This window comes from Osmia lignaria, chromosome 8 (genome assembly GCF_051020975.1).
Source record: "Osmia lignaria lignaria isolate PbOS001 chromosome 8, iyOsmLign1, whole genome shotgun sequence".
Lineage (NCBI taxonomy): Eukaryota > Metazoa > Arthropoda > Insecta > Hymenoptera > Megachilidae > Osmia > Osmia lignaria.
The window spans coordinates 4,657,501-4,669,084 of record NC_135039.1 but is presented as its reverse complement, the minus strand read 5'-3'; the positions used below and the strand labels follow the sequence as shown (position 1 = coordinate 4,669,084).

At 41.5% G+C, this 11,584-nt stretch overlaps 1 protein-coding gene across 1 annotated transcript; it reads right to left on the bottom strand.

Annotated features, from left to right (window-relative positions):
- Positions 1 to 428: 428 nt before the first annotated feature.
- On the bottom strand, positions 429 to 5,791 carry LOC143305513 (uncharacterized). Its single transcript, XM_076689529.1, has 2 exons — positions 4,256 to 5,791; positions 429 to 4,165 (listed from the first exon to the last, which is right to left on the bottom strand). Exon 2 carries the CDS (start codon positions 4,049 to 4,051, stop codon positions 3,134 to 3,136), a length of 918 nt encoding a protein of 305 aa, XP_076545644.1. The 5' UTR covers positions 4,052 to 4,165; positions 4,256 to 5,791; the 3' UTR covers positions 429 to 3,133.
- Between the last annotated feature and the right edge of the window lie 5,793 nt (positions 5,792 to 11,584).

Here is an 11,584-nt window from a genome sequence, read left to right as displayed (position 1 = left end):
CCATAATTGGACCAAATCCAGGAGTGCACCCGTGTGCTGTGCAGGACCACCACCAACCGCTTGTATCTCCAAGGTCGAGTCGTAGCCACGCGTCGCGAGTCTAGTGTATCGTCCGAACCGCGAAGCAAGCGAAAACCGAGACCCTCAGTGTGAATGACCATCGAGTGAATACGAGAACGAACGAGCGACGAACAACACCCGAAGTCGGCGAAGGGTATGTAACAACAGGGACAGAATAGATATATATCTATTGAAGACCCATACATGTCTATCTTTAATAATTGAACACTCCATCCTGTACTCCTACACTACCTGCAAGGAAGGTCAAGGTACGCTTTAGCGTTTTGATCGGCAGAACCCAGAACATAGTAATAGTAGAATAACCACCTATAAGGTGGGACGTAACAAGGGTAAAGATTTGTCCCACGTCCCACGGTTCTGGCATCACTGATCTACGGTTCCTTATGTCTATGGTTACGGCGCGGTACTTAAAGCTAACGGTAATGTTATCGGCGGTCGCGAGACGGTTACGGCGCGGCACGGTTGCGGCGCGGTTTCTACGGTTCGGAGCGGCGGAAGTAGCAGGATGTGCGGGGTAAGGTGTTCGATGCCTTCATGGGTGAACGGCCGTAGACACAACCCGTCCTGCACCCAGGCAGTAAGAAGACCGTGATCCGGTGGACGCCATAGAGACGTATACGCCCAGTCCGGAGGTCGGGAAGCCGCCGAGAGAGAACTCTCTCGGCCGTGGCCAAGGAGACAGCGGACTGTATCGGAGGACGGCCGTAGACACAACCCGTCCTGCCGAACGCTGCTGGAGGAGTGTTTGGTTTTCCAAAAATGAAGCTGATCGTATCTCGTTGTCGCTCGTCGTGAGACTCGCTTCGGAGGATAGATCTGCTTTCTGTCGCCTCACAGCCCGGTATATCAATGCTCGCGAGGCCGGCCGCCTCGCGAGTTCGCGGTGCGTGCGGTCGCCACCTGTCGGTGGCGCCGGTACTAGCGCGCGCTGGCGGTTTCGCGGCCTCGTATTCCTTACAAAATAACTATTATATATTTTGCCAAAAGAAATGAATTGTTACAAAATCGGATTGTTACACTTCCTGGACGGAACACAAGTATGAAAATATAATGCGTATTCAAAAGATATTACAATTTCCTTAACTACTGAGGACAGAGTATCCAGATTTTGGTTGGACTCACCGGACATTTAGACGAATAGAAACGGTTAACGAGTTTGATGGATCGCTCCCTTCTCTCTCTCTTCCTCTCGACGCACGAATGATGGAACAATGTTCTTGATAAATCAAACTATGGCTTTATACTAGCAATAAGTCTAAATATCTTTACACTAACAGTTCTAATTGCAAATGGTTTGAAACTTGAGTCTTTTTAACGAGAAAACTGAGTCTTTTTGCGTGACATTTGGTTCTCACGAAACTTTGCTCGACGTATTTTGCAATACTAGGCGTTCCTCGGACAGAGAGACCGCGCACCTCGCGACTGTATGGCCGACTGTATGGCTATTGTCCGTAATCGGTTTTTTATTAGGGTCGAAAATGCTGATTTTGTATGGTTGAGGAAAAGAGTTCACTAGTATACTGACCTGTTGGAATGTCTATGCGTTGGCACATATTTTCGACGCAGCGTTTCGAGAAGAAGAGAGAATTTGTTGACGCTGGTGACTCTAAGGAGGTCAGTCAATGAACCGATTTCCTGATTGCTAACGCTTTCGTAACTTGAAATTGGAGACAATGGAATTTTTTTTGTCGAGACGTAACATCCCTTCCCCCTTAGAGTCATCATCATCCTGTTGCCAGTTCCTCGGACACCTGCTCCATCTTTGCGAGATCTATGAATGGTGGATGTCTCGTAGTTGTGTAGCGCACTCCGGGCAGTGGTGTTGACCGTGGTGGCTCGTATCTAATGTCACTTCGAGGAAATCCTTTTGATTGGTATAATGGGCTAGGCGTGTGACAAAGACCCTCTTAGATTCAACTCGTACGGCTGATTCCTGACTTGATGATGCTAGTCTCCTTTTGTCTTATTTATCGGAGGATGCAGGAAAATATAATCAAAATACTATAAACATAATAAAATAATGAAAATTGTAAGTAGAGGAAATTTTAAACTTATGACAGACACGTGTAATCCCTGCGAGGCTCGAAAGAGAAAACGAACAGAAAGATAAATAAGTTGTTACAATAAATAATTTTTTCTTTTTGTCTTAATTTACTAGTGCCCGCTGCTGAGGTAATGGCGGCAGTGGTTATTGCGCAATTGAAGGTGGTGTGGTTGTTGGGGGTTGCTCCGGAGGTGTAGATTGGTTTTGTGGTTCGGTCCTTTCCTTCTGACAGATTTTTGTTATCCAAATTTTCTTCGTGGCGTGTCGTGTGCAGTATACAAGGATTGCTATGGCTAGAATAGGTAGGTAGACTAGACTTCCGTGCAACACGTTGGTTGTAAGATTCCGACTCCGATGGTGTGTATCCATTTCTGCCAATTTGGCTTCTATATCTGTTAATGAATCGTCAATGGGTGTGCTGACGCCTGGGGCTTTTGATGGCATGGTTAATGATTTAATTTCTTTATAGCGATGAATCTGTGGAGAAAATTCTGAGATGTTTAGTAGTAAATTTGGCTGGTAAAAATATTGTTCTAGGCTTTCTAGATGTTGTATTCCAATTAGCGTCTCATGAGTAGTTTTAGCTATGCACCCTGCTCTCAGCTGGAAAATTCCAGTGCCCTCTATTGTTACGATGTCATCCTTCATTCCGTTACTAATGAGTTGTACAGATTCTGGTTTTTCTAAGGAGTACAACCAGGCTTGCATGGTCCTTAAGTGTGCCCAAAATGGTCTGTGCTGGGGTTGTAACCGCACCTCACATGTTTTAAATGCGTGGGTGGTAGGTCGCAACAGTAGGGTAACTTCGCAAGCTGTGGACGAGGCAATTTCAGACAACGGTCGTCCCAGTGGACAAAGATGTGTGTACGGGGTCTTGTGGCAATTATTGATGTAAGACTCGTCTGCTTCGAAGTAGAATCGATGATCGTTGTTTATTGCTAAATATGGTGTTTTAGGTTGAATGTAGCCAGATGCTGTAGTATTTTGTCCTAACCTTTAGGATATCGGCTAAGAGTAAGTGCGATAGAGATGGTATGTTGTTCCTTCTGAAAGAGGCAGCTGTAACACTATGAGGATTCTTCCTTGATGGATTATTGCGTTTACGGTGGTAGATCTTGTTAATTCTTTAAGTGATTGCTGACCCGGTGGTATTGGTAGATCGAAGTTCCTCTGTGTGTTCCATATATCCGAAATTATGCGGCGTGAAATAGATCTGCCCAATAGTGCGTGTGGCACCTCACCGGATTTTACAGCTCGTATTGCGGCGAGGTATGTTTCAGCTGTTTTTATGTAGTGGTCCAGAGATATCTCTATACTGTGTACGAATCGTGACAGAGCCATCATGTATTGAAGTGTGTTTACGCTGTTCTCCTCCTGCTGGATGGCTTCGGTAATCTCGTTCAATCTATTGCGATTTTCTGAAATTAGTTCCGTGTTTTTCTCAAATATTTGGTGAAGTTTATGTAGTCCGTTTCTAACTATATGTGCCTGATTTTCCATGATATGTGCCAATTCGTTTTGATTATGGTACAGTTTATCTATCTCCGAGTTATAATATTCCGCGTCTTCTGTGGTGAGTATTCCGAAAAGTGTATGACTTATTGAACCAATAAATCCAAAGGGAGCGCTTCGTCGCCTTATTGTTTTTGGGCCATCGTAAGATTCCGGTGTCTGAAATTCTGTTATTATTTCGTTTAGTTGATCCTGTAAGCTTAGTGCTTGGTCTGCTTTTCCATACACGTGGGGTAACCGCAAGGTTGCTGCGCAAGCGGTTGCCGTCGTTAGAGAGAGGCATTTCCCATAGACACCGTTTAATTCTGAATATTCGAGAGGAAATTGTGTCTTCAGTTTACTAATGTCTATTGACAATGTCACCCGCCAGTCGGCTGCTATCAAATGGATATTGTGTAATTTTTCGAAGTACATGCCTGGTGTCGCGTCAAGTTTTGTTATTTCATATGTTTTTTTCTATTCCGCCGAGTGCGATCCGCTCCAGAGAGTGAGAGTGAGAGAAATGAATGTTACCAATTTCATTTTGCCCTGTTGCAACAATTAATTAAGTAGAGTTATTTGATAGCTATTTTTGGTGGTATAGTAGTAATTTGTCCGCGTGTTTAATGAGACGTTTACCCGTTTCTGTTTCTAAAATTATGTTATTCTTTTCCAAGATTCCAACAATTTTTTAGGGTCCATGGTATCGATTACCAAGTTTTCCTTTCTGAGGTTCAACCAAGACTCGTGCCATGTCCCCTATTTTTCCTTGAAATGGTTGTACCTTTTCGTCATAGTATAGTTTTGATTTTTCTTTTGCCTGAATTAAATTCTGTCCTGCTATAGTTTGCATTTCTGTTAAGCGTGAAATTAGTTCCTGGAGATAATTATTGTAAGTTGGTAGTGATTCTTCTGACGGGAATGCACTAGGATAACGCGCTATTTTTCCAAATACCAGTTCATATGGGGTGAAATTCGTTGTTTCGTGTACGGAAGTGTTATAGAAGAACATTGCGAACGGTACTATTTTGTCCCAATCATCGAAATCGTCTAAATAATGTTTTATGTATTCAGTTAATACTATATGACTTCGTTCTAATGATCCGTTAGTTTGTGGTCTATACCCGGAAGTAGTTACGTGATTAATTTTGAAAACCTTTGCAATTTCTTTTAATACTCTATTAATAAAACTGGTTCCCTGATCGGTTAGTATTGTACGTGGAGTTCCATACTGCAATATCACATGTGTCACTAATGCATGTGCTATTGTTTCTGCCTTTATGTTTGGCACCGCTACTGCAATACAATATTTTGTCAGATTGTCTTGTATGGTCAAAATGTGTCTATTACCGCTAGGAGTTACTGGAAGAGGTCCTACTGTATCCAATGAGATCTTATCGAATGGTTGGAGAAGAGTGTCCGTTATGAGCATTGGCTCACGGGTTTTCGTCCTAACTAATTTGTTTTCTTGACATTTTTCACAGTTTCTAATGAAATTTTGTACATCATTACGCATTCCTGGCCAATGGAATCTTTCTCGAATTCTGTGATAGGTCTTTGTTACACCCTTGTGTCCTCCTACTAAACTTCCATGTAATTCTGAAATTATTTTCAGACGGAGTTCTTCGGGTGGGACTTGTATGCTTCCTGTGCAGATCGTTACTTCGACATCGCTATCTCCAAGAGTATCCCTTAGCACTTTGACTAAGGTACCCTGGGGAAGCGTATCGGTAAAGTCGCCAGATCTCGAAATTCTAATTGTATTTATTTTTAATTTGGAAAGAATTAATCTTAAATTATGTAGAGCAATTCTAAAGTTTGAAATTGAGATAACATTGTAATGTTTCTGTTTAACTACTACGCTAAAAATTTTGTATTTACCTCGTGGTGTAACAAGTACCTGTCCCAGTTTTGGATTTGCTGCTTTCAGATTTGCAATGCTTATAACACTCATATCTACAAGTAACCTACTAATTGGAGTGGTTAATTCTATGTCAGCCGGGATGAAGTGAATATAATGACTGCGTATACTCGTCAAATTTTCTCGTGTAAATTTATTTGTTTTCCTGGATGGATGTTCAGGTTTTGTATCCGGTAGAATACTTTCAGTTATCTGAATGCCTGGCCAGTGCTGGATAATTTTATTTGTATCGTATGGTTGTGAGGTAATCAGTCGTTTTGTTAAAATGGAAGGATTCGATTTCGTTTCTGAATTAGTAGTCTGCGGAAAAAGGGTGGAAAGGGCTAAGGGTTTATCTAAAGATAGTGGTGTGGGTAATATGGATCTGTATGGTTGTCGAATTACTACGGTATTTTCAAATTCGGTTGGTGCGTTTAATTCGTTTTCTTCATGAATTGTGTCTAGTGTGAATTCCTTGGATGTAGGTCGTATCATGGTCTGTTTTGTTGCGTCCTGTTCGTCCTGTTCGTATCGTGCCAGTAACTTATCTACTCGTCTGTTTAGCTCTTCCTCGTCTAATTCCTCTATTTCTGGTTCTGCTTTGTCAGTTGATTCCTGAAGAATTTCGCTACGTTCGTGGAGGAATTTGTCAAAACGGTCAAAAGATTCATGTAGTTCGTCTAGGTTAATAGATGGTTGTTCTATGGTCTTAGGGAGAAATAATTCATCGTCGCTATTATCGAGAGGAGCTGGAATTTCTATCATTATATTTTCGGGATGTGTCTCTGTGGTTTCGTCCTTGTCATTGTCAGGCTCTGCATCAAGAATGTTCTCAGGTTTTTCCAAAATAACTGTTTTCCTTGGTAAATTTTGTGGTGATATAGTGGGTGGACCGAGACTAGGTAGTACGCTTTTACGTCCTCTGAATACTGGTAGGTCAGACGTCTCAATGGGTTCCTCATCCTCATCGGTATTTTGTGATATTTCGGAAGTGGAAGGTTCTGCATAGTTTATGGGTTTGGGCGATCCCTTAGGTTCTGACTTGGAACGCGTTCTTGTTGAAATGGCACTTTTATCTAATGTGGGTTTATCTAGTTTTGGTTGTGTCTTTCTGCCTGGTGGCCTGCCCACAGGTCTCCGGGGTTCCACTGTAGGTTTTGTACGGGGTGCGAATGGGATTGTTACTTTTGGTTTGACGGTTGGCTTTCGGATAGGAAGAATTTTTTCACATTCCGATTCACTATCGGAAGTTTCTTTTGAGCTTGCATTTGAACTTGTATCATCTAATTCTTTAATGGGATTCCGTGAAAGTGCATCAGCGTTTATGTTCAAATGGCCGGGTTTATGGACGAAATCGTACTCGTAATCGCGCAATTTTAATCTCCAACGCACTAATCTTTGTCCAGGATCTTTTATAGAGTCTATCCATTTTAAGGGTTCGTGATCACTAACCAAGGTGAATTTTCTTCCATATAAGTATGGTCGGAAATGTAATACGGCATACAGTACTGCTAAACATTCCTTTTCTGTGGTGGAATAATTTTGTTCTGCTTTTATTAACGATTTTGAGAGGTAGGCTACAGGCAAGTCGTGTCCGTCTATGTCTTGGCTAAGTACTGCGCCTATTGCAAAGTCAGATGCGTCTGTCGTCAAAATGAATGGTTTGTCAAAGTTCGGATATTGCAGTATAGGGCTCTTGCACAATGCTCTACGTAAAGTTTCGAAACATTGTTTTTGTTCTTTTCCCCAAATGAATTTGCTATTTTTCTTTAATAATTCCGTTAATGGCTTGGCTTTTGCGGCAAAATTTTTTATGAATCGACGATAATAACCTGCAAGTCCTAGAAACTGTTTTATGTTCTTTGCGTTTTGCAGTCGAGGAAAATTCTCTACAGCGATTATTTTCCTTTTATCCGGTTTTACTCCTTTGGAACTAATGATATGTCCTAAATAGGTTACTTCGGTTTTTAGAAATTCACATTTATCCGGTTGAAGACTTAACCTCTCTTCGCCTAATCGCGGAAATAGACGCCGAATTTTCTTTCCGTGTTCTACCAAATTTTTCGCGTAAACTACAATTTCATCGAGATACACTAGAGCTTCTATACCCTGTAATCCGCGCAATACTTGATCCATTAACCGTTGAAATGTTGCGGGAGCATTCTTGAGCCCTTCAGGCATACGAATGTACTCGTAGTGACCGCGAGGTGTAGTAAATGCGGTTTTGCTACGATGTTTCGGATCCATTTCAATTTGCTGGAAGAATATCCACAATGTTGAGTAATGGATATGCATCGCCTATCGTTTTTTCGTTAAGTTTCCGAAAGTCAATTACCATTCTCCACCTTGGAATTCCCTTGGAATCAGGTTTCTTCGGTACTATCCATAGTGGTGAATTGTAAGGAGAATTTGAAGGAGTTATTATTCCTGCGGTAGTGATTTGGCGCTCTATTTCAGCTTGATGAATTGGGGGAAAACGGTATTGTCTAGTGTTAACGGGTACGTCGTCTATGGTATGTATTGGGTGTTGTATCAACGGAGTGGATTTTAACTTATCACCTGGTAGATTAAATATTTCTGGAAATTCCTTGATTAACTCAATTACATGTTCCTTTTCCTCGTTGTTTACATCATCTAAACGGAGTGTGGTCAAAATTTCTGTTACGCGGTCTAGCGGTTCTGATCGATTCTCGTGTTCCGAATCTAAGTTGAGGTGTTCTTTTTCTTCAGGGAAATTATGATATTTGAATGGCAAAATTTCTTGTGGTGGAATTTCTATTTCCACGTCTTGGTTTAAAGTATTTATCGCGAGAACATGGCACATGCCTTGATTGACGCTTACGGCTGCTTCTCCAATATATATTCCATCTTTAGTTTGAAGCAAAGGGAGGTAACCTTCTTTTAGATCACAATCAATTGTATCTATGGCTATTGCTTGTCACGATCGACTTTGAATTCGGTAAACTCTAGGTTTGTATTGCCGTGGTTTTTCTTTTGGAGGATTTTCACTAATAAAACGAAATGGTTTGATAGGTTCACTTTCCGTTACTAACGTATTGTGTGCAAAGGAAATTTCAGCCTGCTCTTGTCTCAGGTAGTCTTTTCCTAGAATTCCGTCACTACTGGTTGGAAATGATGATCTTACTACGTGAGATTTTACGAGTTGGCCTAAAATTGTTATTGTGGTTGTTCCTAAAGTTTCAACCTTCTCTGAAGTAATTCCTGACATTTCGGTTGAATCGTGAATATCTATTGCCAGATCCTCGTGCAAGGCTTTCAATTTAACTAGATTAATGTCTGCGCCTGTGTCTATTAAAAATGTGGCTGCTTTAGACCTGAGTTCGTCCGCGGATAATTTGATAAGAGGTGAGTCGCGACGAGAATGTATGTCTAATACTATTGGTTTCTTTCTAAATGTCGTACCGTTAGATGACGCATTGGGTCTTGGTAACCCTCCGTCGCGTCCTTCTGGAGAGTTACTCTGGAGTTTAAATCTGAGCTGGTTGACGATTGAGGTTGTGGTGAGGAGAAACGAACACGATTCGGTGAAGTGGATCTACTGTCGTTGTAACGAGAAGGTTTTCGCTGTTCTAACCTTGAATTTGGCGGTGTAAAGGGTGTGTGAGGACCCGGGCTTGGACTTCGCGGAGGTCTCGAGGGAGTCGTCTGGTACTGGAAACTATTAGCGGAATAAGAGTTATACGGACCAGAGGTATACTACCAGAGTCATACGGATTTGGTGGATAGTAAGGAGGATAAGGCATCGGGTAATAAGGTGGGTAAGGAAAATATGAATGAGGTGGATACTGGGGAAGGTTGGGTTGTTGGTATTTATATTGTTCGGAAGTATTTCGTGGCGGTTTGAGAATTCTCGTTGGTGATTCTGAAATTTCGGTAATTCTATGGGGAATCGGACTTGGGCTTCGAGGTCGATTACGATGAATGGAAAAATGTGTCTCTGTTCCATGTTGATTAGGAGAATTTGATCGAGAATTTTGGTAAGATTCGTTTTATCGAGACAAAAATAATCTGTTGGATTCATCACGAGAGGAAAATATTCCGGATTTTATGCGGGTTTCAAATCGGACTGCATATTTTGCTGCCTCATCTAAATCTTTAGGATTGCGTGCATCTACATAACGCGCCATATCGTCAGGCAAACCTCGGAGAAATGCTTCACAAGCACACTCTAATACAGAACGTATCATAGGTTCGGCTTCTTTACCATAAGAATCTTCTAACGCATTTCGAGCACCACTAATTAATGTTTCGCAGCATCGCGAATTTATAATTACAACCGTCAAATACACAATAGCAATCATTGTCAATCAACAACCATACGGTCTTCTTGTCGACGGTAACAAACACACTGCAATTTAACTTAAGCCTGTTCAATATATTCAGCCTACCTGGAAAGGATTAATAACTAAAAGAACGAATAACCAACCGTTTATTATACTAATTTAGAAGTACGATCCTTCACGTTCAATAATCTAACTCACAATTACAAGGAAATCTACTAAACTGGTCGGAGTCATAGTTTGTCACGTATTGAAGCAATTACTATTCAAGAGTTCGGAATTTCCAAACAGTAAATAGAATTTCTAAGGACAAGGTTCTAAAACTCAGGACGTTTATTTTAGAATCCATATTGTCCACAAAACTCGCGACAAGTGGTTTACAATCCTTTACGAGTGCTTTCACCTTCTCTACAGTTATCCAGCTGGCCAAAACGAGCACCTAAACCTTTTTGTCAGATTAATTCTGCAGAACATCAAACTTTCACTCCGTGTCATAAACAGGACCCCCTGTGATGCACAAATCAACCAAGTCAAACAAAACCCTAAGGGGTCCCGAACCATCTAAGCTGCATACTCAGGCACCAACGGTCACTTGACCATATACCTCTAAGATACAGCCCAAACGTAAGGGTCTTGAGCCGCCTGTCGCTCACGCCTGGGTCACTGTCGGTTCGAGTCATAAACTTTGGCGACTTCCACGTGCATCACAGCCTGCTGGGTTTTTCCGGTAGCTTACATGGAAAATGTCCGGCGAGCTGATTTGCTGAACAGTTCAGTCTATCGCCAATAGCTAAACTCAAAACGTTTACTAATTGGCCCTTTTGGTCAACGCCTATCTCGTCGGACTACTTCTCTGCGGCTTCTTGCTGGACGTTTTTGACACGGACATTCATTCGAACACGAGTCTTCAAACAGCTCACTTAGCTTCAACGATTGGCAGTCACTTGTCATATTCAAGCCGTGATAACATAACTTAAACTTCGAGTCAGCGGGATCCTTCGATTCTCCGACCAGTTGAGTGCAGTCAAACAGGCATCGTGCCGCTTGCTTCACAATACCAGACAATTGTATCAGACTCTTTGTAATATAGTATCATATTTAACCTAGACGTAATCAATTATTATCCTTAATATCATAATAGGTCTTAAGGAAGTACAAACTTCGTGGTGGTGTCAATCGGTGACGGAACAATATCGGTTAACATCGCGAACGCGTACTAAAAAACAATTAAAATATTTAATCGATCATGGAAGTCACTTACGGATTCGTCTCTCCGCATTCGAATTTTCCATATTTCATGTTGATAGTACGGAAAAGATTTTCCTGGAGTGAACTTAGTTTTAAATTCCTTTAACGAGCAAAATGTTTTTCCGTACGTACTATCGCGTGCGGATCCCTGTAATTTGCCTATAACTGCTGTAACATATGCTCCTTCGCTAGCCGCTGGTACGTAAACTGCACCATTTTGAATGTCTTGCAGGAAGTCTTTTAATGGTATATTCTTTCCATCGAAAAAAGGTATATTTAGTGTACCGTATTGTAAGGTAAAGCATTCTGCCATTGAAGTTAGCATCGTGTTTGTGACGTTTAAATCGGGATTACTTGCATTTGTGTTCATTGTGTGGTTGGATAAAGGCATTTTATACGTTATTAATATTTGGTCAGATAGAGAATAGAGATAGAGAATCTGTCTGTGCGTTTAGCTTCGCTAAACAAGTTAAATGGTTAAAAAGCGTCGAAAAAGCGAATACACACGCGACAAGACAA